The sequence below is a fragment of the Oryzias melastigma genome, linkage group LG7 (assembly GCF_002922805.2).
Source record: "Oryzias melastigma strain HK-1 linkage group LG7, ASM292280v2, whole genome shotgun sequence".
Taxonomy (NCBI): domain Eukaryota; kingdom Metazoa; phylum Chordata; class Actinopteri; order Beloniformes; family Adrianichthyidae; genus Oryzias; species Oryzias melastigma.
In genome coordinates, this window is record NC_050518.1 from 17,120,870 (window position 1) to 17,148,264 (window position 27,395).

Sequence of the window (27,395 nt, forward strand, 5' to 3'; positions counted from 1 at the left end):
CTGGAGCCGTACCTCCTCAATGAGATGTGAGTGCGAGCCTCCTCTCGTCAGAGACGCTCTGGTGACTTCTCCTCTCACTGTTCCTCCCTGACTCCTCTCAGCTTCACAGAGCCCGTGTACTATGACCCCGCCGACTACTTTGACGTGACTCAACATGAGGTGGACAGGCAGGACGAGCTGGAGTACGAGGTGAGAGCTCTCAGAGAATTCCCTCTGCTGTCTGTCACTCTAACATCCATGAACATTTCTCCAACAAGGAGGTGGAGCTGTACAAGTCTCGGCAGCAGGACAAACTGGGCCTGACGGTGTGCTACAGGACTGATGATGAGGAGGACCTTGGGATCTATGTTGGAGAGGTGAAGCCATCGTTCATCCTCCCAGTACCTCTTTTCTTAGCTCCTCATTAATTTTCGGTGGGATTTTCTCCTTTTCTAGGTGAACCCAAACAGCATTGCAGCAGTGGACGGGCGAATCCGCAAAGGAGACAGAATTCTGAAGGTGTCCTCGCTTTTTGTTAGGGATGTAGCCATTAATTGGCTTAATTGAATTATATTCCTAGGAGCCAACCAAATCAATCTGTCTGTGGCCAGTTCTAATTTGAACTATACTGCTATAAAATCATTTCAAAATGAGATATGGAATTGGGAAAACTTTAGGAAAAAAATTACAAGAAATATTTGTAAATTATGGTGTAAAATAAGCATTTGGTCAAAAACGAAAGTTCAACTCAATACTTTGTTATATACCCCTAATTGACAATGAAAGAAGTCAAACGTTTTCTGTACGTCTCCTCATTTTTTTCACAAACTGTTGCTGATATTTTGGTCCATTCCTCCATGCAGATCTCCTCTAGAGCAGTGATGTTTTGGGGCAACGTGGACTTTAAATTCCCTCCAAAGATTTTCTATGAGATCTGGAGACTGGCTAGCCCACTCCAGGACCTTGAAATGCTTCTTACGAAGAGACTCCTTCATTACCTGGGCAGTGTGGTTGGATCGTTGTCATGCTGAAAGACCCAGCCGCGTTTCATCTAGATGATGGAAGGAGGTTTTCACTCAAAATCTGACGATACATGGCCCCATTCATAATTTCTCTACACGGATCAGTTGTCCTGGTCTATTTGCTGAAAAACAGCCTCAAACCATGATGGTTCCACCCCCGTGCTTTGCAGTAGGTTTTGTGTTCTTTGGATCCAACTCAGCATTGTTTCTCCTCCAAACAGTAGTTTTATTTTGATTTAATCTGACCATAAGACATTCTCCCAATCCTCTTCTGGATCATCCAGATGCTCTCTAGAAAACTTTAGAGGGGCCTGCACATGTACTGGCTTTAGCAGGGGAACACGTCTAGCACTGGAGGGTTTGAGTCCCTGTTAGTGTGTTTCAGATGGTAGTCTTTGTTACTTTGGTCCCAGGTCTCTGCAGGTCATTCTCTCGGTCACCCCATGTGGTTCTGGGATTTTTGATCACCGTTCTGATCAATTTGACCCCACGATCTTGCAGGGAGCCTCAGATGGAGGGAGATTATCGGTGGTCTTCCATTTCCTAATAATTGCTCCCACAGTTGATTTCTTCACATCAAGCTGCTTACCTTTAGGAGATTCACTCTTCCCAGTCTGGTACAGGTCAATCATTTTGTTTCTGGTGTCCTTAGACAGCTCTTTGGTCTTGGCCATAGTGAAGTTTGACTGTTTAAGGTTGTGGACAGATTTATTTTATATAGACAAGTTGACATTAATACAGTTAATGAGTGGATGACAGACGATCCTCTTACAGAATAAGTTGCAGAAATCTTGCTTGTTTGTAGGTGACCAAATACTTATTTTTCACCATAATTTGCACAAAGAAATTATTTAAAAATTAGACAATGTGATTTTCTGGATTATTTTTTTCTTTTTGTGTCTTATAGTTAAGGTATACCTATGGTGTAAATTACAGGCCTCTCTCATCTTTTGAAGTGGAAGACTTCCACAGATGGTGGCTGACTAAATACATTTTGTATCTCAGTCACATTGGTTGAATATTAGGCTAAAGATGTGCTTGATCGCTCAAAATGAATCAATATTGATAATGGATAGGATCAGCAACCATAAATTATGCAATGAATCACTACATCCCAAATTTTTATTCTTCCTCTGTTGCTGGAAGGAAATCCCGAAAAAGGATTTGTTAGATAAAATATAGTTTATAATGGATCTATGGGGATTTATTGTGGCTGAGCTGAAAGCAAAATCCTGAGTTGTGCAGGGAGAAAGTCTTCTCCGGCATAAGCCCATCCTCTTTCTTCTCTCTCAGATTAATGGAGTGGACATCCAGAACAGAGAGGAGGCGGTAGCTATTCTCACCAGGGAGGACAGCACTAATGTCTCCCTGCTTCTCGCCAGGCCCGAGATCGAGGTGAGGAAATTGTGCGAGGCCTTCAGGGAGGGTGCTGGGAGGCTCCGTTTAAATACCGACCTAAAAAGACATCCGACTCCATCCATCTCCGTGTGTGCAAAGAAACAAAATGAGTTGTGGGATAAAGGCATTAGTCAGTGGGGAGGGGGAAAGAAAGGGAGAGGGACAAAGGGGACATGTGCTCCGTCCTGTCCTGGAGGCCGACCACAGCAAGGAGGGATAAAAATATTATAATACAAGATATGGCACAGTGAGAAGCTAACAGTTTTTCCTCAAGGTCACTGCTAACATGCGAGAGCAGACGTAACACATCCAAAATACCCATAAACCCCCACCTTTGACCTGTTAGAACGGGCTTTTCATTGCACGTCGTTAGAGCTCCTACAGCTCACACGGTTTATGGGAGAACAGAGAAATCTGTATTCTTTCTGGGCTACGGGCAGATTTAAAGGGCACTCATTAAAATCTGTCTAGGTCAAAGACGCACATGCACAAATAGCCTCTCTACTTTTCTTTTTTTTTTATGTGCCCTTGTATTTGAAAATGTGAGTACAAGTGGGTAACGGAAAGAGAAAAAAAAAGGCTGACAAGATTTATTTCACCAAGGCGTTATTTCACATTAAGATTCCAGCCAGGGAGAGGAGGAGGAGGAGAGGAAGAAGGAGAATCGTGAGGGGTAAAATGCACCAGCAGAGATTAAAGTCTGATCTGTTGTCTTACGGGAAGGACTGAGGGGCTCAGTCGAAAAGAAGAAAAGAGAAAACACCTTTTCTCACAATCTGGAACCAGGAAACCAAACCATCTGTGCTGCATATGCGAGGAGGAAGAGGAGGGAGAGCTGCTGAAATCAATTTCTGATTGTTTTTTTATGAATGAAAGCTGAAACAAAAGTAATTTTTCATGAATATTAATAAATAACCTTTCAATTTCACTATGTATGCTTCTTATCTTTTCCACTAGATAATGGAGGAAATAATAAAAACCCTTTTCAATTCTGCAGTTATTTAAATTCAATAAAGTGATCGAGAGATTATCCTGCAGAACAATGTCTCCCCCTAGTGGTAGAGAAGAGAATAGCTCAAATACTTGGAGGCAAAAGAACTGTTGCCCTTTTTGATGGAGGGATTTTTGTGGCATCGCGTTGCAAGAGAAAGTCACAGTTTTCAGATCAAAATGTTCTAAGTTGCAAGCAAAAACTTCACAATTTGCAAATGAAAATATTTAATTTCAATTTTTTGCTTTCAAAACAAAATTTTGTTTGCAAGCTTTTTTTGCTTTCAAAATAAAAAAGTGAGATGAGGCGCAACACATCTAAAAACATTTGTACTGCACAGGCAAAAACATTTTTGAAAACAACAAAAAGTTTGCAAACGCAAGAATATTTTTGAAAGCAAAAAAAAAAAAAAAATTTGAAAGCAAATGTTGAATATTTTATTTTGGTAATTATGAAGTCTTATACCTAATATTTTACATTTTGTTTGCAATTTAGGAAATTTTGATATTAAAATCCTTCCGTACTTTTTTCCGTTTTTTAATCTATTCAGGGTTTAGTTTAAAAACATCCAAGAATTAGATAATTTCACATCTATTAAAACCAAAATGTTGTTTTAATCATCTGTTGTACAGACAGCATGATGTCCACAAAAAGCTTGTGTCTTTCTCTCTACTCACTTGAACTCTTCCTCATGATTCCCGTTAGAACGACACCCAGTTGGATCCAGATGAGTTGGACCTGGATGCAGAGGAAGCTGATGTTCATCTGAGCAGCAGCCACAGAATGAGGAACAGCTCCTCCATCCTGGGGGGTGGACCTGCCATCGCCGCCGCTGCTGCTGCTGCTGGGGGAGCGTTCCGCAGCCACGGCCTCCCACTGAACAGGAATTCCCCGGATTTGCTACAGACAGTGCTGAGCAACAGCCAGGAGCTGGACAGTGGCGTCGGGCGCACGGATGAAAGCACACGCTACGAGGAGTCTTCAGAGCATGACCTTCTGGGGGATGATCACACCAGCGCCTCCAACACGAACGCAACAAACACGCCGGGCAGCATGCGCCGGTTCCTGTCCAGCAGAGGCAGCACTCCGCCTTTGCTGCTCTCCCAAGACCTTCAGTTCAGCGCCGACTCTCTTCTGGGTCTGGACTCTTTTAATGGAGGCGTGGAGCAGGTGGAGCGGCTGGAGAGGGCCTACATGGCCGATCCTGTGAGGATGATGATGCCTGGGCTGACAGAGGAAGAGTGCGAGCGGTACAAGGAGCTCCTGGAAATCAAGTGCTTCTATGAGAACAACGGGAATGTTCCAGCACCAGAAGAAGGAGGAATCTCGCTGGATGAGAACAGGAACGAGAGCCTGACGCAGCACGAGATGGCTCTGCTGGAGGAGGAAATGCGCCACTTGGAGTTCAAGTGTCGCAACATCCTGAGGGCCCAGAAGATGCAGCAGCTGAGGGAGCGCTGCATGAAGGCTTGGCCTCACGAGGACAAGAACGGGACGGCCCCGGGGGCCGCAGCAGGACGCCTGGAGCTGAACGGTTCTTCAGAATCATGTCACCACGCTCTGTCAGACATCAACGAGCTCCCAGAGAGGGACCGCTCCGACAAGGACAGCACCAGTGCCTACAACACTGGAGGAGAGAGCTGCCGGAGCACCCCTCTGGTGAACGAACAGCACCCGTCGCCCTCCACCCAGAGTCTGGAAGGAGGAGAGCCTCTCGTCTCTGCAGGGGTGCAGCTTCCAACCCCAATAAGACAGAGGGAGAGGGGCACCAGAGTCAAAAGAGGGGACGGGATGCAAGCGAACTTGACACCCTATTCCCCGCACTCTCGCAGACGAGGAGAAGCCAGGACTTCCAGTCCAGGATCAAAGGTGAGGTCGCTGCCCCGGAGGGGGTCAGATGGAGGGGTGAGGCGAAACCCCACAGCTGGCGGGATGCCTGAGATGGCTGGAGGCCGAAGTGCAGAAAACAGCCCGTATCTGTCCCGCCGTGAGGCTGAGGAGAAGCCCCCCCAGCGTTACCACAGCTGCATGCAGCTGAGGTCCCCTTCCACCTCCGACTGCCTGGGGGGACTCAGAGAGGGCCCCGCGGAGATGGGAGGCGATGCCAGCCCCATGAGTTTGGGCAGCACCTGCAAAGACGTGGCCTCCCTATCCCTGCCCCCCACGCTGCTGCCCGCCTCCCCCAGAATGGAATGGAAGGTGAAGATCCGAAGCGACGGCTCGCGATACGTGGCCAAGCGGCCTGTGAGAGACCGCCTGCTGAAGGCGAGGGCCATGAAGATCAGAGAGGAGCGTAGCGGCATGACCACGGACGACGACGCCGTCAGTGAGATGAAGATGGGACGCTACTGGAGCAAGGAGGAGCGCAAGCAGCAGCTGCTGAAGGCCCGGGAGCAGCGGCGCCGGCGTGAGTTCATGATGCAGAGCCGCCTGGACTGCCTCCGGGAGAGGGAGCAGGGCGGCGGCGTAGGGGGGCATGCGGCGGCCCCACAGCAACTGCAGCAGGAGCCCACCACCATCCTGGAGCTGTGTCACCGCAGGAGCATGAAGAAGCGCAGCCGCAGGATCCTGGACAACTGGATCACCATACAGGAGCTGCTGGCTCATGGGAGCAGGTCTGCTGATGGGAAGAAGGTCTACAACCCACTGTTGTCTGTCACCACAGTCTGAGGACGCATGGGCCAGAAACAGGCCGAATCCCAATTCTTCCACTACGGCTTCTCCCTATTTAGCCCTCCAAACCAAGAGTTATAGAAAAATAGTGGCTATGTTGGAATTCCTTCACTACCTGCTATATAGTGCGTTCGCTATTTTGTGGTTCTGTCCAAATCTACAATTCAAAAATCGAGTGCCCAACAAATTTCGCAGAAGTATTTGCGAAAAACCAGTCTGCATCTATGTGCACTACATTGGCAAATATAGACCACAATGCATTGCGTTTGAACAATGTTTGCGGGGAAAAAAAAATGTTTAAATATAACTTTTTAACAAACCATCAACATTTTTATCCCGGGAACAAAGTAGAGTCATAGAAAGACCTTGTATTGATTAGTGACGTCATATTTGCCATTAAAAAAAAAAGTAGTAAGTACAGTCTCCGAATTGATCTTAAAATCCAGGGCACTAGATAGTCCTGCTCTATATTGTTTATTTTTTAAAGTAGTTGGGGATTTGGATGGGAATGTTTATTAAAATTCGGATGATACTCCCACTCAATGACGTCATAAACAGTCGACGGCCATCTACGCTAGCATGTAGCTGCTAGCGCTCGGAAAATACATAATAACATCAGTTTTATAACTTAAAAATGTCATGCTAAAACAAACAAAAAAATGTAATTACTTACATTTAAATGTAAACTTCTGTGCTTCAGGTCGCACAGACGTGAAGAAATTCTCCTCCGCGCACGGATCACCCTCCAGGCGGAGGGATACACAGTCCCAAGTCCCTACAACCATAAATAAAAAAATAAAAAAACAGAAAAAAAAGATTTTGGACAGGACATCACTACCACTTCAAAGGAGAAGCTGTAGGAGTTGGGGAAGAATTTAGATTCGGCCAAACACTAACATGGCACAAGTAAACAATGCAGCAAGAGCATTTTTTCTTACAGCAGTTTCAAGTTTGTAGAAACTGAAAAAAAACTTTATTTAGACACAAACACAAACAAGCTGCCCTGCAGCCGTTCAGAGACTCAAGCAAAAAGCACAGAAGGAGTTTAAATGTGTAGCAATAGAAATATTCCTCCTGCCTGCTGTTCTCCAGCTCACCATTAATAATAATTTTTAAAAAGCGCCTCATATCGGTGGGCTTTGATTACATTTAAAAACAAAAGAGGAAAGGAATACTTCCCAAGGAGCCATGAAGGGAAAAAGTCACTCCTGTGCCATAAAACTGTTCCTCAGGCCTCAGCTAGAGGCTTTGAATGAAGCACATCTTCAAAATAAGAGCTTTTTTTTTTCTTTTCTTTTTTTTTTTTTTACTGCGTCTGTGTAAAATTGCTCTTTTGTTGTGTCATTGTCTGACTTAATAATGAGGTGAGCGGTGCCTTTCATTTTTCAGGCGGTTGACTGTACAGCACAACTAAAAAGAAGGTAAGGTTTAAGAGAGGAAACGCAAAAGCACAAACTGGGTTTAAAGAAAATGAGCTTATACAAGTACACTAACTTCGCTCCACAAATACTGAAATACCTGAAAGGCCCAAACACTTTATTCTGTTGGAGCCATCCATCTTCTGAATCGGCAGAATTCCTTTGGTCATATGGTTGCTGGAGCCTATCCCAGCTACTGTTGGGAGAACATGGCGTTCTATCCATTGATTGTATAAGAGAACCGGCCTCCCCCATTCTCCTGAAACCTCTTTCAAGTAGTAGGGGTGTGGCCTTCCAACAAGCTCTCCCCTGATTGGTGAGAGTGGTTGCCATAGAAACAAGGACTCAGATCGACTTGGACCAATCAACTGATGTAGTCTGGCTCCAACATGGCAACGTCTGTTTTGTGGGGAAAACAATGAACAATTTTGCCAGAACAGGAAGTAAGCCATCTTCTATAGGTGACATCACACACGCTCTGTCCAGTTCTCTTATACAGTCAATGGTTCAACCTGGATAGGCCGGTGCGGGACCCTCTATTGGAGCTTTTAATCGAAATCATCAATCTAAAAAAAGTTGAAAGCCTTTTCAGTGAAAGCCATTCCTACAAAGTCCCCGCTGCAGTCCTGTTTTCTATCTTTGTGCTCCCTTTACTGTCTGCTGTATAAAAAACTCATTTGTAGAAACAGGATAAAAGCTGCTCTTTTATCAGCTCTCTTGCATGTTTCATATTTCTTTTCATAAACCACTGAAGGCTTTTTAATCCGCTGTGATCGTTGTCTGACTCGGCTCAAACTGCTAGCTTAGGAAACACGGTGTACTTGTGGAATATTGTGATGTGTCTGTCTTTTACAGTCAAAGCTTTTCTAAATAAAACGCTGTGATCATAAAAGTCGTGGCAGCTCGTCGGGAAGGGGAGGGGGGGAGAAAGAACCAGTCCAAGTGTCCTAAACAATTCTAAACTTTTATTTTGCCTAACAAGAGTGAAAAGAAACAAAAGGCAACAGCAAAAAATGAAAGTTTATACAGAAACTCACGACAACTGTGTGTCTGTAGTATCAACAATAATAATAATAATAATATAATCCTTTAAACCAGTAAACAAAAAGAATTGAAAGTGAGTTACAGTGAAGATACTTTAATATGCAAAGAGGAGTCAAAAGGATGGAAATGAGGGGAGGATATGAGGCGGAGAAATACAGATGATTTTGGGAAAGTAGCACCAAAAACATCAATGCCTGTTTTTCTTTAACACTTCCCAAACTTTACTGGGTTTTTACTGAAAATGCATGTCCTCTGGAAACAGCTCTAAACACCATTTAATACAAAAAAAAAAAAAAAACAAATAAAAAGAAGTGTAACCATGTTGTCTCAGGTCAGAGTCCTCATCCTCCTCCTGTGTGAGAAGTCAAGTCCACAAACGTGTCTAAAGAAACCCATAGCTTATAAGAGTTTAGATGACGTGAAGCCACGCCCACCGGTCCACACACAGGCTTCAGGTCAACTAGCATTTAACACGGCTGGGAATACGCATGAGCCACCAGAGACGACTAACAGGGACACATCCTCAGCGGTCCAACAGTCTTGGTAAAGGATCCATGGAGGGAGGAGAAAAAGGTTTGGCTAAGACGGTAAGAGAAATCATAAGATACTGATGAGTTAATAATGGAGTGTAGCAGGTGAGACACTGCTCTTAGTGTCAGGCCATGAGGATGTTGGGAGTTATGGAGGGATGGGGGATGTCCTGCATCGGTTTTCTTTTGTATTTGACACCGTCCGCTGGCACAGAAAAACTCCGCCCCCTCCAGTTTGTCCTGACTCCAGCCTTAAGTGCATCACAAAATCTGCCAAAAACAAACACAGTGATGAGTGAAAGCAGATTTGTGAGGAGATGCGTGAACCAGCAGAGAAAGGCGTCACCTCTGGATGGCACTGGACCCACATCTGCGGCGAGGAGGAGGAGGGGTGTTGGAGAGGACACGCCTTCTTAGACTTGGAGACATCCAGCGAGCGCTCTCCTGATGTTTCCCCACTGCCTCTGTTGCCCTTTCTCTTCCTCTTGGAGTCCTTGGCTCGTCCGTGGCTCGTCCGCCTCTGCTCCTCAACCTCGATCTGGGGGAAAACGGCATTAAATGTAGGAGATACGATGTTTGGGAAACAGTCAAAACATCATCCTAAATCCTCCACTTGCAGACAAATAGATCCATTAGATCCAACTGTCTCTGAACTATACAGCTGGATAGCTCGGATATTGCTCGCCATTTTTATTTAATCACTAATGTTAGCTTGAGAAGCTATACGCTAACAACTGTTTTGCTCTGCAGGCTCACTGATCAATAATCTTAAAAATTTTTTTAGAGGCCATCTTTGTGGCCCGACCTCGTTTGTCCATTTTTTTCACCCACAATCAGCCTGTATCCACTCGTTTGGGCAGCTGTGACTATGCCTTTAAATAGAAATCCTGCAGAAAGATTAATCAAATAGATTTTTTCTTTAATTTAAAGCTTTTGGTTTTCTCAGTGTTTTTTTCAGAACAAGCAGCCATTGAGTAAAAAGTAAAAAATTAGGAGTAGATTAAACCAAAATCAACCGAGCTTCCTAAAAACCTTCAGATTTATCAAACATTTCCAATTGAATTTTATTTGCATTAGCTTGAAATCTTTGGTGTTTTTGGACCGCTCAGTGGTTTTGTTCTCCTGACCTGAATGAGCGTGTGCAGAGTGTCTCTGGGGGGATCTGAGGCAGCCTGCAGGACCCTGTGGATGGTGTTTGTCTGGTCCAGGGAAACCTCCAGAAGATCTCCTTCCAGCTGCAGCTCCTCCAACTTCACCTTGGTGGCTGCAGAGAGCTGCACCACTTTGCCTTTGAGTGCAGGCAGCAGGGGCAACAGAGACCCCACATCTGATGGAAGGAGAGTACAACATGAGGTCGGGTCTGTGACCTGCAAACCTCAATAAAATAACTGTTCTTACCTGTAACATTTGACATCTTGTTGATACCGTTCTCATACCCAGCCTAGCAAAACATAATCAATATTTTAGGATTTCATGTAAATTTCTCAATGAATTATTAATCAAGAGGGTTAACAAAAGCTGTTTTTCCCCCTGGATTTCATTAAAAATGCAGTAAGACCATCATTTACCTGAGTACCATTGCTTTCTGTTTTCTTTATAGGAGAGTTGTCTTTAGTGAGATCGATGACCCCATCCTCTCCTTCTCCTCCTTCAGAGTCTGATAAAACGATGACTGAATCCCTTTCCGGCTCCTTCCCTGCACCTTCCTCTTTCTTCACGCTGTGCTGCGGCGTTTCTCTGAGTTCTTGCAGCTTCTCCAGAGCCTGCTGCACCTCCGGCGCCTCCAGCGCCTCCTTGGCTCGGCCCTGCCATGTGATGGCTCGCTCCGTGAGACACTGCAGGGCCTCCCCCTCCGGCAGGCGCACGGGTAACCGCTGCAGGGCCACCAGCAGAGCCAGGATAGTCTCTAGGCGTGGCCGCCGCGACCGCTGGCACTGAGGACACAGGAAGCGCGTGTCCCAGTCCCACCAGCAAAGGGGGTTGGCTGACGGTTCAGAGGGCAGCAGGGAGGGAAAGGGAACGCAGCCGCCGTGGAACCACTCCTTGCAGAGATGGCAGCGGAGCTGAGGAGCGCGGGGCGGGCCGGCGCACACACACACAGTCTGAGGACGGCTCTGGTTACAGTCGCCGTTCTGTTTGGCGAGGGTCTCGGAGAGGACAGACGTCTCATCGGCTTCACTCCACCGCTTGTTGTCCCTCGTTGAGGTGATTAGTCCAGATTTGCACAGGTTTGCTTTCTGTAACCTCAGCAGGGCCTCCTTCTCTTGGTGCTCGCCTTCTTTGAAAGCCATCACCTAGTAGACAAACGTAACACTGTAGCATGAAACACAATCACTATAACCATAGTTTTGATGGTTCTCACTATAGCTGCAGGATCCCTCAAAGCCTGAGCGGACAGCCCCAGAGTGTTGGTATCAGAGTCTTCCAGGGGATCATCCGACGACTCCGCTTCATTCCGATTCTCCCTCCTTTTTGCACACGGACATAACACCTGCAGGGAATTCCACAAGTGGGTTCAGCATCAAGAATAAATGTTAAACATTGAAGTTTTCGTCAAAGCGAGGGGCCTGCAAGATGGCACCAGAAAAAACCTCTAGCTGGAAGTGGAAATTTTGTAAATTTACCCGGATGCGTAAGTGGAAATTTCCTAAACTTTAGGCAACCATTTCAAAAATGTAATTTTAAAAACTTTTCAGAACTATCAGCTTTGAAGTTTTTAAATGCGAATAAACTAACAGTCTTGCAGTTTAGTGTGGAAGATGAGCTTCAAATGGGAGAGAGAACGTTGATGGTTTTAAATCTGTCAAATTAACAAGTGCTCAAATTTGTATAACTTCACCAGTTTACCTCTGGAGGAAAAGTCGGCGAAATGATGCTTTTTCTCTGAGAATCTGCTGATCACGTAAGCAGTTAAAGTATGTCAAAGGGAAAAAAAGGTCAAAATCTTAATACGAGGGGTTCCGGACTTCCAGCTATTAGTTTTCGAGCGCGATATTTTTTCTCTGAGACAGATTCTCTTGGTCAAAGCACCTCGAGCAGAGAGTGTGGACTGCTCTTCTTCAGGAAGGTCTTGGTGGCCTTGTCTCTCCAGGAGTGTGCGCTGGCCACCTGCAGCTCCAGCTGCCTCAACTCCTCCATGAAGACTGGCAGGTCCCGGCCGATGGCTACCAGCCCCTCCAGATCGTCCAGACACGGGTAATGCTCTCCGTTCTAAAGAAGGACATGCATTTTTTTAGATGTGATTCACATCTAGAGAAGCAACAAAAAGAGTAAAAAGTTTCACCTGGATCTCCTCCAGGTCTGTAACCCAGGCCCGAGCGCGCGTCAGGCAGCTCTGCAGAGCCAGGATGTTGGGGAGGGTGACTGGAATGAGCTGAGCCTCGTTTACTATTGCCTCCAGGGTGGAGAGAGGATGCTTCTGCCTAAAGGACCAAATACAAACGTTATTACTTCTAATAACACTAAACTATCTTAAGAACAACAAACGGCAGCTTCTAGCGTCTGCTTCACCTTTGCTCGAGGCAGATTTGTGCTTTCTCCTCCCACCGCTCAGCTATTGTCAGCAACTCCTGAAGCTCCGCCATGGCCGTCTCCACGGACACGCTCTGGGGTACGTTGCAGCCCGCCTCCATGAGGCTCCTCAGCACCTCCAACGTCACTTCCTGCCTCTCCCCTCCTTCTGTGCCGAGGGTGTGCCGCACCTCCGCCAGCCAGTGGCCTTGCTCCTTCAGGCCCTGAAGCAACTCGCACTCTGGCACCACCACCGGAAGGTTGCTTCCTTCGTTCAGTAAAGTCTGCAGCTGCTCAGCTGGAGGAGAATCCTTCCTCCAGTCTTTGTCATTAAGCAGCACTTGTGCTCGTTTCTGGTAGTCCTCCACCGTCTGCAGAACCGCCTGGAAAAATAAAATAAACAAAAGGAGAAAAACAACAGCATGAGACGCCCCTTCGGAGAAAAATAACTCTTTCTTTAAGAGTTGTTTGTACTGAAAATGTGTAGAAAAAATAGGATTAAAACGGTGCAGAGGCTCAGACCTGAAATAAATGCTCCATCATAACAGAAAAGTTATGATAGAAACACCTCAAAGAACAAACCCCTTCCAAAAAAGTCCAAAGTGTTTAAATTATCATCTAACAGGAAATGGGGATTTTCTTTTTGTTTGTTTATTTAGCGATGTTTGCTGTGGACTGAAGCTATACTGACAATACGGATAAAACCTTTTCACTGAGGATGTCCCGGTAGTGAATTGGCCCTACAGCCTCTCCCAACTCCTCCAAATGTAGGGACATTTGAAGTGGTAGCAGTGTCCAAAATAGTTTAGGGACGTTTCACTGTATACTTTTCTGCGGCGAGGAGAAACGTTTTTCTTCACGTGTGTGCGCTCTGAAGCACATGAGTTTACATCTAAATGTAAGTAATGACTTCTTGTTTTAGTATGACTTTTTAAAGTTATAAAACTGATGTTATGCATTTTGTGAGCGCTGGCAAGTAGACGCTAGTGTAGATCATAAACCAATCACAAGATTTTGTTGCCTTAAAGCGCAGTAGAATACAGCACTAGCTTGAGCACTAAAAGTTATGCAAGTTTGGCTAGCTAAACTTAGACTTCTGGGCTCAATATATTTTTTAGTAAATATTTTAAACTATCAGCAGGTGTTTTTATTGATTTGTCTTAATGTAAACAACAACAATCTACAAAAGCATTTTAATAGAAAAAAGATTGGGCTTTGTTTGTTTTTAATGAAAATTGTTATTTTCATGCTGAAAAGAGAAGAAATGGTAGTGAGACGGCTGCCAAGGGACGGCCAAGGTGTAAGCTCTAGGAAAAAGTGTTAAAAAAATAAATAAAAATCCATACTCTCTCAAGAACATCCTAAACTAGTAAATGTTGATATTAATATATAATAATTATCATAAATTATTCCCCATGTGTCCTTCATGTCATTTCTTTTTTCTTCTAATAATTTGCTGTAGTAATCTTTTTTTTTCTTTTCTTAATATAGAAACTAATTTATTTTTGTATTTTTTGTATCTATTTTCAGCCTCCACAGTTCTTAGTTTTAGAAAGTACTTGTAAAAAGTATTTTTTCTTGCATTTTGCAGTCCTTTAATAATCCATAGTTTACTTATTCTCTCTTTCATAGATATTTTCTTTATTTTACAGATTTTTTCATATAGACGATTCTTATTAAAGAATTAATTATAAGCCAAGTTAACATCTTTGATATACACTTCCTCTCAGTTTTGTTGTTTCCGATCTTTTTTAAATGTATCAAATGGTTTTTGGGAAATATCTCTTATAAATTTTACATATCCTTGTTACAATAAAAAAAGTATTAGAACCGGACTCTGTATTATCAGATTCTTAAAATCAAATTAAATCGGATTGGGTCCAAAAAACACCTGATTCCATTCTTTACTTTGATGATCTACAAAGACTAAAACCATCTGATTTCATCCGCGTCTGTTTGAATTCAGCTGTTAAGAAGACTGCATTTTTCGCTCACGTGACAGCTCTCAAACAAAACTTCAACGTTTTTTTACTGCATTAAACTGAATTCACTTCTGCAGAGTTTGCACTTCTTACCTGCACTTCTTCTAACTGGTTCATCACACAGGGCAGGTTCTGCATCGTTTCCACCAAAGACTTCAGCTCTGCAAACGTCATCTTCCTTTCACTAAAAAAAAAGCAGCAAGTCAGTGGATGCAGTTTTGGCACTAAAGTTTGTGTGAAAATGAAAACGAGAGATCTCACCTGGTGCTTAAACCGCTGAGGAGCTCAGCACTTTTCTGTCGACAGCTTCCTATGTCTTTAAAAACAGTGTTTAGCTTCCTGAGGAGTTCGTTGTCAGGGAACTTCTTCTCTGCTGCCTCCAGCTTCAGCTTGTCCAGGTCTTCAATGTCTGAAATCATTCAAACACTTTAGATTAGCACAAGTTAGTCAGAAATCTGTAAGGTTTATAGAAAGCAATAGTGAGTTCTGACCGATCTTGTTTCCATCCTCCTGTTCAAGAGCCTCTTTAACTCTGTTGGCCCAGGAATCAAAGGACTCTGACCTGACTTTTAACCGATGCAACATGGCCAACAGCTCATCCAGAGTGTATCTGTACCTGAAGACCGAATGAAAATATTCAGTTCAGAGCAAGTTACTGCAGGAATGCAAAAGAAAAACTCATCTGATACCTGAGGTAGAGTTTTTCAGTGGGGCAGTTGCACAAGTCCTGAGTGTGGTAGAGACACACGAGATGCTCGGGACAGTTGGAGCAGGCCAGAGCCGAGAGGAAGCATGTGGTCTTACATTTATCACACTGTCTCTCATCGTCAGGCAGCAGCTCAAAAGCCTCCCGCTCTGCCTCTGTTATGCCCTGAGGAGGGAAAACGAAATTCTTTTAGTTAAGTGACAAAAGAAGGAATTTATATAAAATAAAATAAAAATGTGAGCCACTGCTGAAGGTGTGTGAGAGAATAAACGAGTTAAAGATTTAGAATTGCAGCACCCTGTCATCATCCTTGGCTGTCAGATTTGTAAAGTATAGGTGCTGTCACAACCAGCGAGTGTAGAATTCTCCAAACTACCCAATCTTTATCTCAGAGCAACTTGAAGCTGTATTTTTTCTCCCACAGAAGTGGGTAATAAAAAGCTATAAAAGTATTTCAAAGCCAGCAGAGGAGAAGGGTGGAGTGGTGTTACTAGAACCGCCTACAAACAGATATGTAAAGATGTGGCTAAAAAGGGGAAGAATGTTTTTGATACAGTAATTTACTTTTTCAACGACTAAAACGAAAGTGTTTGTCTCACCCTTTCCATCAGATTCTTGCGAAGCTTCCTCTCCTCTTGAACAATGATAAACATCTCCCGATGTGTGGCTGCAGCCAGGTTCAGGTCGAGTTTCTCAGGGCTGGCGGCCATTTTGCAGGTTAGCTCCTCGTGAGAGAAAACACAATACCTCCTGAGGCGGCGGTAGTGCTCGATACAGGAACGGCCAGCAGGGAGCTGAAGAGGAGAGACAGAGGAAGAAAAAAAATAACTAAAAAACTTGATCCTTGGAAAGAAAAATATATTTTATCCACTTCAAAAAAAAACTAGAAAATTGAGATTCTTTACAAGTAGCAACGAAAGTGAAAATGTAAAGCATGTGCTTGCGGCTAAAAGTATTTCAGCCTTCCTAAATGAAATAAATCATTTAGGAAAAACAAACGTACCCAGTCTGCAGTGCAGAAGTTCACTGCTTCAGCAAAGTTATATCCCTGATTGAAGCCACTGTGGTAGGCTCTGGGGAAGGTGATGACGAACTCTCCAGCACACTGGTTGGTGCGAACAACCTGCAAAAAGAAAAAAAAAAGACAAATGTCAAAGAGAACTTATTACTTTATTTGGCGCAGTCGTGGTTAGAAACTGACCGGTACTCCGTGAGCCATCAGAATGTTGGGATTCATGATGGTGACGAGTTGATGCAGGAGGTCAGGCTGGAACTCAAACAGCTCTGGCGTCAGCTTCTTCATGACCTCCTCAAGTCTCTCCGCTGCTACAGAGGGAACACCATACCAAGTCTTGGGTTCACCCCTGGAGACGACCAAAACAAGTGAACAAAGCATGAAAGGGGGACCGTTTTTTTGGAATATAATGCATCATCATCTTCACCGCATACTAAACAAACTGTGTACCAGTGCAGGTAGTTAATAGAGTAGCTCCAGTGATCCTCTATGTGCCAGCAGAAGGCTGAGAAGACCATGCCCACATAAAGCCATGGGACCTTCATCCCAGAGATGTCTCCATTGATATGGCACAGTAGAGACTGCTCCAGTACAGGCATCACGTTGAGGTTCCAACCGCAGCGTGCATATTCCTGAGAGAGAAGAGCACAAAATGAAACCACAGTAAAACACACATCCACTAACATTCAGGTTATACATGTTGACTACTTTAAAAAAAAAACTAGATTAATTCAAATGACTGGTTTCAGCAATTTAAAGAAAAAAGCCTAAACTGCTGTAAATGCTAAGATTTCTGTGAAATTGAAAAAAAAAGAAGTTAAAAAAACAACTTCAATGTCTGAGTGAAACCCTTCATCTGCTCACCTCTTCTTCCTCTGTGAGGACCTTCTTCCCATTGTTCATGGGGAAGCCGCTGCCAAACTCTTTGGAGTGAATATCTGCTCCGTACTCCACAGTCACATCCTCCTCGATGCTACTGACTAATCTCCAGAACTCCCTCTCCACAAGCTCGGTGGGAACCATCTACGCAGACAGCATGACAGTTGTAGGTACACTTCTGTGTTTCATCACGTGTTGCTGTGCTACTTCCTGGAGCTCTTACATGGACCGGCATGTTGAAGTAGTCAGCTTTGAAGGAATCCGCCATCTCTCCAAAGCTCTGCAGAGTGTACTCCCTCGTCGCCTGTTCAAAGCCGAACGCTTCCGTCGGTTTCTTGCACTCCTTCAAACACAAACAAGAAAGAGAATAAATAAAAACTAAGGTGTGTCTTATTGGCAAAAAAAATAAAAAGCACTTGTAAAGGTTTTGTCTTACTTCTGCCACACACTTGGGACATTTCCAGTTACTTTTAGGAGGATCACCAAGAGGAGGCAGGAGACAGTAAGTGTGGTAGTTGTCATCACATCCGTCACACAAGAGCAGTTTGTCGTCGTCGTCTCCTCGTCCACACATCCGACACACGTAGGAATCCACCTGTAAGTGAGAAACGCCAAATTTTAAAAATGCAGAGAAACGCTGAACGAATAATCCCAAACACAAAATGCAATTCTGTTTCAGAGAAGGCTTCATGCTGCACTTACACACTGTGGGTTGTTGGGGTTGCGTCTAAGCCTCATGGTCATTTTGGTGCAAGGTCCTTCCATGTGGTCTCCCTTCACGTCACTCTTTTTGTCCTCCTCCTCCTTTATCTCCTCTTTCTTCACTATGACAGTAGGGGGCGGCGGTTGGGCGTTGTGCGCGCTCCCGTCGTTTTGTCCCAGCTCGGGCTCCAGTGGTTCAGACTTGACTGGGTTTTCTGCGGCTGGAGGGGAGGCGTTGTCTTTGATGGTAAGCGTTTGAGGAAGTTCGTCTGAGCAATAAAAAAAAAAAAAAAAAAAGAAAAAGCGTTCAAGTTTCATCATTCCTGATGACATAAACTTAAAAATAAGACTCACCTTTCTTTCTGATGCTTTTGTCTCTTGCCACGAGTCCAAGTCCCATCATCTTTGGCCCTGCGCCATAGATCTGCAACTTCTTCAGTTCTGGGTTCTTCTCAATGTCCTCCTCAGTCGGTTCCGGCTGCAGAAACAGGACCATTTTAGTCAGGAACTGTTGGATAAAAATACTCTCAAAAGCACAGAGAGCAAAGCGACAGTCTAAGCCAAGCTGGGAGCAAACTGTTTAAGCAGCACAACAATCCCACCACCAGAAGGAATTAGACTAAGCTTGTCAGTAACAGAAAAGGATCCTGTCACAGTGACAGAAGAAAGTTAAACCCAACACCAGAAAACACAGCCACTAAAAATGCAAGAAAAGTTAAAGGAAAACAGAGTCAACTTTCTATGATTAGTCAAGAGTTTCATGAGGTTTAAAGTATATAAAGGAAAAAGTGAATATTTGATCATTTGCAAGATCACAAAAACCACCATGATCAACACAGAAATCCAACCGGCTCCATCTGTGCCAATAGTGAAGTGAAAGCTCTAAATTTATTCTAAAATTAAAAGGAAATCATAAAACTGTTAAACATTATATATTTTTTTAAAGCCATCTGCAACATTCATTGTCAAGTTTTTTAGCCAGCCATCGTTTTCTTTCAGCAGAAGTCTTTGGAGGAGAGATGCAACATTTCACCATAAAATGATAAACTTTACTGCATTTATTTTATAACAAAAAAATAATATAAAGGCTTTAAAAAGGATCAGACTAATGCCTAAGCATTATGGGTACCTATTTTATCTATTTAGATAAAGCCACCGTCTAAAATGCGTCTTCAGTTTGAGGGATTACATCAAATACCCTCTAAGGTAATTTGTTGGTCACTTACAAAATATAGGCTACTGCTACAATAGACATTTCAGCTTTATTGCAATGATTTGAACCAAAGAAACATTCAAAATTACTTTATTTTTGGTTTAAAGTTTCCTGCTTTTTTATGTAGCTCCTTAAAGTCCCACGCCAATCATCTGTTTATCTATTGTAAAAACATTACAAGTTGTCTTAATTATGATTATGCAGTTTAATTAAAAATCCTGTGCTGTTATTCTAGAACATAGTTTCTGCAGAGCAGCAGCACAGGTTCAGCCATGAGTTGTGGGCGGGACTGTGGGGAGTAAGCCTGCGCTCATTTCCCATCATCCTTTTGTTTACACTCTCCTGCTAGCTTAGAGCAGCTCACGTGTGTGTGTGTGTGTGTATATAAAATCAAAAAATTGAAGTAAGCATTTCAATCTCCAAGTTAAGTACAAAATATGAATTTTCAAAGATGTATAGATTTCTGATGTTGCTGAATTACTTAATTTAATTGTTAAATACAAGTGGAGCTTTTCCCTGTGTGTAAAATATATTGATTAAAAAAATTTAAATCAAGTCTTTCCAGTTTCTAGAAAAAGCTACATTTTCCAGTAATAAAAACAAATTTTAGCAGGCAACTACAGTTATTAAATGAGCATGATTTTACATTTTAAAAGGCATATATTAAAAAATAACATTTAAAAAGAAAATATTGAAGTTCAATTGACCACTAAGCTTGAGCTTCAAACTCAAACTACAGAAGTTTTTTTGTGTTTTTCCTTTTGAACCTTAAATTTTGTATCTTAAATGGATAAAACCTGAAAAAAAATCTCAAAGAATCAGAGATCTGACCTGTAAACATGCACACAAAGAACAATGAATCCAAAGCCCTTTAGACCCCAATGCCACTCAACTACAGAACTAAAAACATCAAGAGCAATGGTTCATTGCTGTAGTCCAAAAAAAGGTTTTTATGCTTTTTTTTTTTACTTTTTACCCACTCATATATGCAATACACCAAACATTTTCTGTGTGGAGAAGACAAGCATCATTTCTGCCACCAAAGCCTCTGTGATTGCAGGCAGCTGACATCAAAGCAGCAGATGAGGAGGAGGGTATGATGGTGGGGCAATCACTAAAGAATTTGGCTTCAAAACAAGCAAACCAGGAGACTTTGAGGACAACAACTCAGTCAGTTATTTTTAGACCTTTGGAGATACACATCCAGACCATTAGAGTTGGAAAATCCAATGCTAAATAGTAAGTATTTGCTAAAAAGTGAACACATGCATCCACACTGTTAGCTGTTGCAGGAAAACAAAGAGGAAGCCAAGGCAGAAAACATTAAGAAAAGGACAGTCAACTCACTAAACCTGATTAACAAGGCAACTAGCACCACAGAGAAGCAGCTACTAGTCAAACAGACAATAACTATACTGGAAAAACCAGTCAGCCAATTTGCTTGTTACAAAAAGAAGAAGGAAACGTAGTAACAATCAATTTGGTTTTAAGGACTTCCCCACATGTATCACTGCTCTTTAAAGCAACATGCCGGCCACAGTTCAGCGACTGCTAGATAGCATGTTAGCCAAAAGTTGTTAATCAAAAGAAAAAAGCACAAACACAGATGACTTTAAAAAAGAGGGTGTGGAGGTCAAAGAACAGCAGAAGGGAGGAAAGTGGGGGCGGAAAGTGAGCTCATGGGCTCAGGAGGCAGTACCGCAGAGATGAGCTGAGAGCCAGTGGTGAGAGGATGGGGGGCCAGATCCTCTGGACCCTGCAAGAGGAGACAATAACAGCAACAATAAACTAAGACAAGAGGAGAACGGAGATGACGGGGAGGAAGGGAGAGACTAGAAAGATCAGCCAGGACGAGTCCAGCAGGAACCTCAGTGGATTTGGTTTAAAGTTCAACATATCTGAGACAAAGCTGCTTTATTAACACAGTCTGATGAAGCAAAATATCCACAGGTTTCATTAAAACCATCGCAGAACTTTTGCTTCTTCTGCAACAAATTTAAAATGAACTTAAATTCAAATAAACACAAAGGAATTTGCTTTAAGCCAATGATCTTTTTTAAAATTCAGAAGTTTCCTGCAGACAAGGTGATCTATATCTTAGAAATGTCTGTTTGGTGCAGACCTTAAGGTTCCACTGAGGTGACTGAGTCATCACAAAGTGTAAGGTGGACCGCAAAAACTGAAAGAAGTCTCTTTGTTACAAACAAACTGACAGAAATAGTCAGAACTGCTGTAGTGTGACATCAGCCTGGGCATTTTTAAACACACAGGCTGACATTATTTGGGAAAAAAAACATCACTCCCAACCAAATGAAATATGGAGTAACATGTCTCCCCGTACTATTATTATTGGTTCTCATCTCCTAAACCAGCATGTTTTGAAGCTCTGTGTCAACCGATAATAATGTTTGGTTTTGAGTAAACATTCTCATGCAGGGGTTAAAGCAAAGTGGTTCTCAAAAACATCAATAACGGATATTTCTTTCAAATATCTGACTCTGAAAGCCCTATTTGTATGCTTAATTATTTATAGATTTATTATTTTTAACCACATTGACACAGTCTGTGCATGCAGCTGGTAACACTGGATACTACATACATCACATAAGGTGATATAGGTTCAAATTTGCCACAGAAAAGTTAAATCTGAAGTGTATTCATGCTGTGACTATCATGACATTCTACCTCAATGTTTTCAGACAAAGATCAGCTCGGTTGTCATGCATAACAGGAAAAAGCTTGTCTGCTTCGAAACCACAGTTGATTAAAAAGACCCACTTTGATTATCTTTTGTAAAAGCGCTCAGATTATCATTATTTTTTTATTGTGCTTACACTGTTTATAGTCAATTAAAAAATGTCTAGGACACAGTTTCTGCAGAAGGCCAACAGTTTATTAGAAATTCACCTTGTTGTGGGCGGGACTGTAGCCGTGGAGAAGCCACGCCCCCTTTCCTCTCCTCATTGCTTAGAGTTCTCTGTTTACACTCCCTCCTGCTAGCTTACAGCCCCTCACAACCAAACATTACTGGTGCAACAAAATTGGCAAACCTACAAGCTTTTTCCTGCTATATTTTTTGTCTACTCCTGATTCACAACAATAAGTAGAGGTGGGATTATATTCAGGAAGTTTGCTTCTTCCCACTCCTTTTCAAGCAATCAATCTACCAAATCTATCAGTCTATCAATAAATAAATACTCAGAAATATGTTATATATGTTCTCCATCATTGAAAAAAGATGCTACAAGAACATATTAAAAACACGATTTTCATTGGAGTGGATCTTCAAGGATTTGACAAAGTTTGGACCAAATTAGTAAAACCTGATTGCTGGATGGTGAAAGCAGGACTAAACTTTTCAGTTTGAACTCAAGTTTGGGTTTGATAGAAGGGAAATCCTTGTACGGTAAACAATTATTTTATGACACGTGAAAACATACATAAAATCAAGTGGTTTTGCTAAAAGAAAAATACCTAAGTAGAGGGAGTTAACACACAGGACAAGCCTCAATGCTAACAGAAACTGTTAGCATTCAAGACTTGTTAAAACCAGTTATCCATGTGCTGATGGAAAAAGAGACAAAGAAGCAGATTGCAGATATTCCATGAAGCACAGAGACACAGCAGTAGCAGCAGCAGCAGCACCAGAATAATGCAAAGCAAGATGACCAAACAGAAAATAATCAAGCTAGGATGCTCCCTGAATGCACCATCACATGTTTCAGACACCCATATGCAAATGATGAGCAGGGGTGCAAGGAAAAAGAAACAGCTAAAGTGTGGCGAAATCAACTGTTGGTGAGCTGATTTTGTAGATAATTTAGATTTGACAGAGAATTGGATGTGTTTGGGGCTTTAGTTTTAAATTTAAATGATGTTAGCTAGATGAGAAAACAACAAATACTGCAAATGTTCACATAAAAAAGGTAAAACCTGACAGAATCATTCTCTCTCTAACTAGTTGATGACAACTAACCTTTACATAAAAACTAATAGAAAAAGAATTAAAACAAGCAATAATATTCCCTTAAACTCAGTAAGCAAATAATATTGACAATTAAAGCATAAACAACAAAATACTGACATTATAGCAACAGTCGACGTTTGACCCCCTCCTCGAAAACTTCTGTTTTCTTCACTCTTTACAGTTAATGTCACCAATAGTAACCAAATAAAAATAGCATAATTATTTTTAAAAGAAAAAACAAAAGAAACCAACATTGCCTCTGTATTGCAGTAACTCTAGGAATTAATATCAGTGATACAGATTCAAGAGAGAAACCATTGCTGACCGCAGACACCTGAATTTACATCCCTTACATCGACACAACCACAAATTAATACAAAAAAAAATTATCTCCCCGATAAACATTTTTTTAAAACTTTCATTGTAGGCAACCACATTTGTTTTGGAAATATGGCCCAGAAATGTCTATTTCACTGATGGAAATACAGTTGTGCGTGTGTGGTTGCTGGTCACAGAGGTATGCAAATGTGATCAAAAAGAAACACTCGGACTCACGTCAGGCTGGCATCGGTTTGCTCTGCGTCCATAACTGCTTATTTTGGACGGCTGCACCGACTGCCGCAGCGGGATAGAGTGAGGCTTGTACTCCTTGTCCACGTCTTCTCCGTCATAGTGCTTTGGCTTGCAAGGCTGGAAATGATACAAAACTAAGTCAATTTACATAAAGGTTGACTGAAAGGGTGCTGAAACAACAAAATCCTGGAGTTTGTAACTTTTCTCCGTAACTTATTTTTAAAGTTCGATTGTCTAGTGAGTGCATTACCAGAAGGCAAGACCCCGACTGGAACATCTGAAACGGGTAGATAATTCTCTCATAGTGCGAGCGCAGCAGGGAGCCGATGTTCTTGCCTGGCGGGTAACCAAGCCTTTGGGCGATTCGAGCCCAGCGCCGCTCCTTACAGACCATCTCAAAGCCCCCTTCATCCGTCACGATCTACAACACAAACATTCATTCCTGCTTCAGCAACCAAAAGAGAGCAAAGATTTGAATATTTAAGAAAAACAGAATTAGGGATACTTACTTTTGACAGGCTGAACAGATCAAGGATGCGCCTTTCAATATGAGGGATTTTTAAGGAAGATCCTTGAATCTCCCAAAATCTGGCAATTCGGTCCAAATAGTTGAGTTTCACTCTGGTTTCAGCCTAACACGACATAAATGAGGAAACCCTAAATTAGGCAAATCTTTCACACTATGTAGAATGACAATGAACTGAATGGGAAGACAGAGAAACAAACCTCCAACTCATTGAGCCTCTGGACACGGGGAGTGAAGTGAAAGCTGTCGAGTTCTACTGAAAATGGAGGCTGCCACTCCTGCAAGAAAACAAAGACATAAAAATGTAATACAGCCGCGAAGCCACAACTAATTAAACCCAATCTAACCGTGTCTTTTGAATAATGCCAGATCATTGTGTTAAAATTAACCTTACTTAGACCACCTTAAACACATAAATAAAAAGAAAAAAAATCTTTACGACCAGAAAAAACATCTATTTGTATTTCCAATGAAAGTGAAAATGTTTTGTTCCTCTTTGTGTCAGACTGTTTAGGCTTCCACTTCGTCCATCAGTTTCTGATCATATCTGATAATGCGCACCTCTTTGGGCATTAACCTTTACAAATTTGTTAATCTGAAGATGCCTTTACCTAGGGAGGTTTATGAGAGGAACAACAATTGTAACAACTATAGTTGCTAAAATAGGTTCTGTTGATTTGAGAAATGAGAAAATATGTTTATGGAGAAGATATAAGGTATTATTATCATATTATGAAATACATTCTACATATTGTTCAAGAGACCATCATAAACAATCCTAAAAGACATTAAAGTCCCCACCAGTTATTTGATCAAAGGCTAGATTATTTAAAGCAAAATGTGGGCATTTGCATCACAATATTAAAAAGATTTAAGTATATTTAAATGATTTTTTAAATGTTAAGCTTAATGATGTATGATTAAAATCTTATTTGATTATTACAAATTATAAAATGCAAAATTGAAAACTTGTATTTAAGTTGACCGCCATTAATTTTTTTGAAAAGTTAAGTTTCATTCATGGTCAAACAAGATAATGTCCATCTTAAAATGTAAAAGCAAAGCATTTCTGCAAAACATTTTAAAAATACAAGTATTTACTGGTGGAGGTCGGATCTTGCAAATCCCAGACTTCTCTGCAATTGGCCGTATCTTGGCGATGTAGCCCAAAGGATCCTGAAACTCCTCCCATGACGGTTCAAAAACTGGACACTCCGGAGGAGGAATAAACTCCTCCGAATCCATTTCCCTGGCAACAGGAAGAACCAAAATTCATACAAAGTACACAAGGGCGCATTGATTACCTATAGATATCCTATTGTTTGACAGGAGTAGCTATTTGAAACACTTAACAGATAGTTTTTCAGTAAATGTTACAAAATAAACCCATAATTAGGGACACTAGAAACTGTTGTAAAGACAAAATCTTGAAACTAACATTTTCTCAAATTACATTAAACATTAAATACTCAAATCTCACAAACATAAAATTTTACAGAATACAAATTATGAAATTTCACTTAACAATGGCCTCTATTTGCAATCTAGATAGCAATTTGGTAAACAAAAGACGCTGCTCCAAACCCAGGAAGTTAACTGTTAAACCTAAACTTCTATATGCTGTTGTCAAATTTGATATGTATGTAGCCAACAATATTCAAACTTGATATACTCGCAAAATAGTTAAAAGAATATTTAAAAAGACGCAAAAATAGCTTTATGTTTACAAATGACCCCTCCCCCAACATGACACACAGCATAACAAACCTGGTAAATCAAGGCCTAGCAAAGGAAGTTTCCTGTCTAGCTAAAAAAGGCCTGACGCAACTGTTTACCAACTCATACTCTGTGTTTTTATGATCCTTAAATAATAAAAAAATAAGTTTGATGATGATCCATTAGCCTTATTTTACACATTTAGTTGTACAGCTACACAGAGCAGTAGCACTTCAAGACCACACCAAAACAAAAGGCCAAGCTGGGTTCAACACACAATCCTGTATGAAATATTCACCAAACACAGATGAAACCATAAATACGTCAGTTTCAAGTAATGAATCAAACAAGATTTGACAGATTTTACATTAAATACACAAAAGTAAGTTTCTTCAACAACTTCAAGCATCAAACTTTCATACAAAATAAAGATTATTTATGAATATTAGACAACTATATAGAGGTGAAAATGTGATTAAAATCTAATTTAATCTTCAAACATCAATGACATAACCAACCCATCTAATTTTCACGGGCCTTCGGACGAACAATGGCGTGCAGTCAATGAACCTTTAGGTATTAAAAGGCCATCCAGACTTCCTTGTTAGCAACTGACCTAGAAATCATTTCATTAGCTTATAAAGTATTGATTAAATTATATTAAGATATAATTTTTCATCAATTGACACTGTTTGCTCTTAAACTTGGGTGAAGTGACGTAAAGCCTACCCTTACCTTCGGCGACAGTCGCAACACAAGACAAAAAATAATAAAGTAAAGGCCCCCAATGGAGTTAATAGTTAAACTAATGCATTTAGGGGGCCCTAGCTGCCAACAATGAGGACTAACTGTGTCTATAATCAAGCTACGACCAGCAATAATGCGGCTTACAGCTAACGTTAGCACAAAGGCCTCCACTTTTTTCCTCTGAACCGTCCCAGAGCCTCCCACGGTTTCACGCAGCTAGCATCACTCTGCTAACAGTGACTGGGTGGGCGAGGAATCGGAATTATCACTATACCAGCAGAACACCTCACCTACATGCTAATATTGCTATAAAATCGACGCTAACACTCTAAGTAAGCACAAACTGGGTTAATTTAGCTGTATACTAAAGCGCTGAAGCTTAAGTCACGTAATATTTTTGCCATGATGTATTCCAGTAACTGACCCAAAGACACCTCGATGTCCCAGGGTATGATAAAGACTGCAGTCGCTCTCCTTCCTCTGTTGTTGTGATGACTAGTAGATGGCTAACCAGCTGTGCTGGGTTCAGTCGGCTAGCTACCGCAGCTAGCAAAGTTGCTCAGCTTCCGCTCCCCATGTACGGCGCTCTATCCGACACACAGGTTCGGTATTCGGATTTCTGGCGTTTGTTTGATGTCAAACGAAGGTCTCACACTTTCTCAATTATGTCTTGATTAATGATTTCCGATCAACATCATCTCATCACTCCTTTCAGGCCATTCCAATCTTCCTTGATGATGAGACGCCATCTTAGTTTTTCTCACGACCGAAGTACAACCTCATTTCTTTCAGGCGTTTACGAAC

General features: G+C 42.0%; 2 protein-coding genes across 4 annotated transcripts in view; one reads left to right on the forward strand and one right to left on the reverse strand.

The window, feature by feature from the left end:
* LOC112159638 (PDZ domain-containing protein 4) overlaps window positions 1-8,817 on the forward strand; it is a gene marked incomplete in the record, with an annotated part of 19,557 nt that extends 10,740 nt beyond the window's left edge. Inside the window, 6 exon segments of the mRNA XM_024293853.2 lie at window positions 1-26; window positions 102-189; window positions 258-356; window positions 436-498; window positions 2,295-2,396; window positions 4,096-8,817. Coding sequence (XP_024149621.1) covers window positions 1-26; window positions 102-189; window positions 258-356; window positions 436-498; window positions 2,295-2,396; window positions 4,096-6,060 — 2,343 coding nt within the window.
* On the reverse strand, window positions 8,427-27,395 carry kdm5c (lysine (K)-specific demethylase 5C). 3 transcript variants are annotated; one of them, XM_024293850.2, is made up of 29 exons: window positions 27,016-27,395; window positions 25,230-25,377; window positions 24,329-24,406; window positions 24,112-24,234; window positions 23,853-24,023; window positions 23,585-23,719; window positions 20,762-20,818; window positions 18,204-18,327; window positions 17,850-18,118; window positions 17,584-17,742; window positions 17,371-17,490; window positions 17,133-17,291; window positions 16,719-16,900; window positions 16,455-16,617; window positions 16,257-16,376; window positions 15,853-16,047; window positions 15,237-15,418; window positions 15,039-15,163; window positions 14,809-14,956; window positions 14,641-14,731; window positions 12,566-12,948; window positions 12,339-12,477; window positions 12,086-12,265; window positions 11,418-11,546; window positions 10,624-11,349; window positions 10,454-10,496; window positions 10,183-10,382; window positions 9,402-9,593; window positions 8,427-9,325 (listed from the first exon to the last, which is right to left on the reverse strand). In XM_024293850.2, the coding sequence occupies exons 2-29, from the start codon at window positions 25,371-25,373 to the stop codon at window positions 9,317-9,319; spliced, it is 4,746 nt and encodes a 1,581-aa protein (XP_024149618.1). In that variant the 5' UTR covers window positions 25,374-25,377; window positions 27,016-27,395; the 3' UTR covers window positions 8,427-9,316. The 3 variants fall into 3 exon arrangements, with proteins under 3 accessions (XP_024149618.1, XP_024149619.1, XP_024149620.1); XM_024293851.2 differs by lacking the exon at window positions 27,016-27,395 and adding an exon at window positions 26,580-26,971; XM_024293852.2 differs by lacking the exon at window positions 20,762-20,818.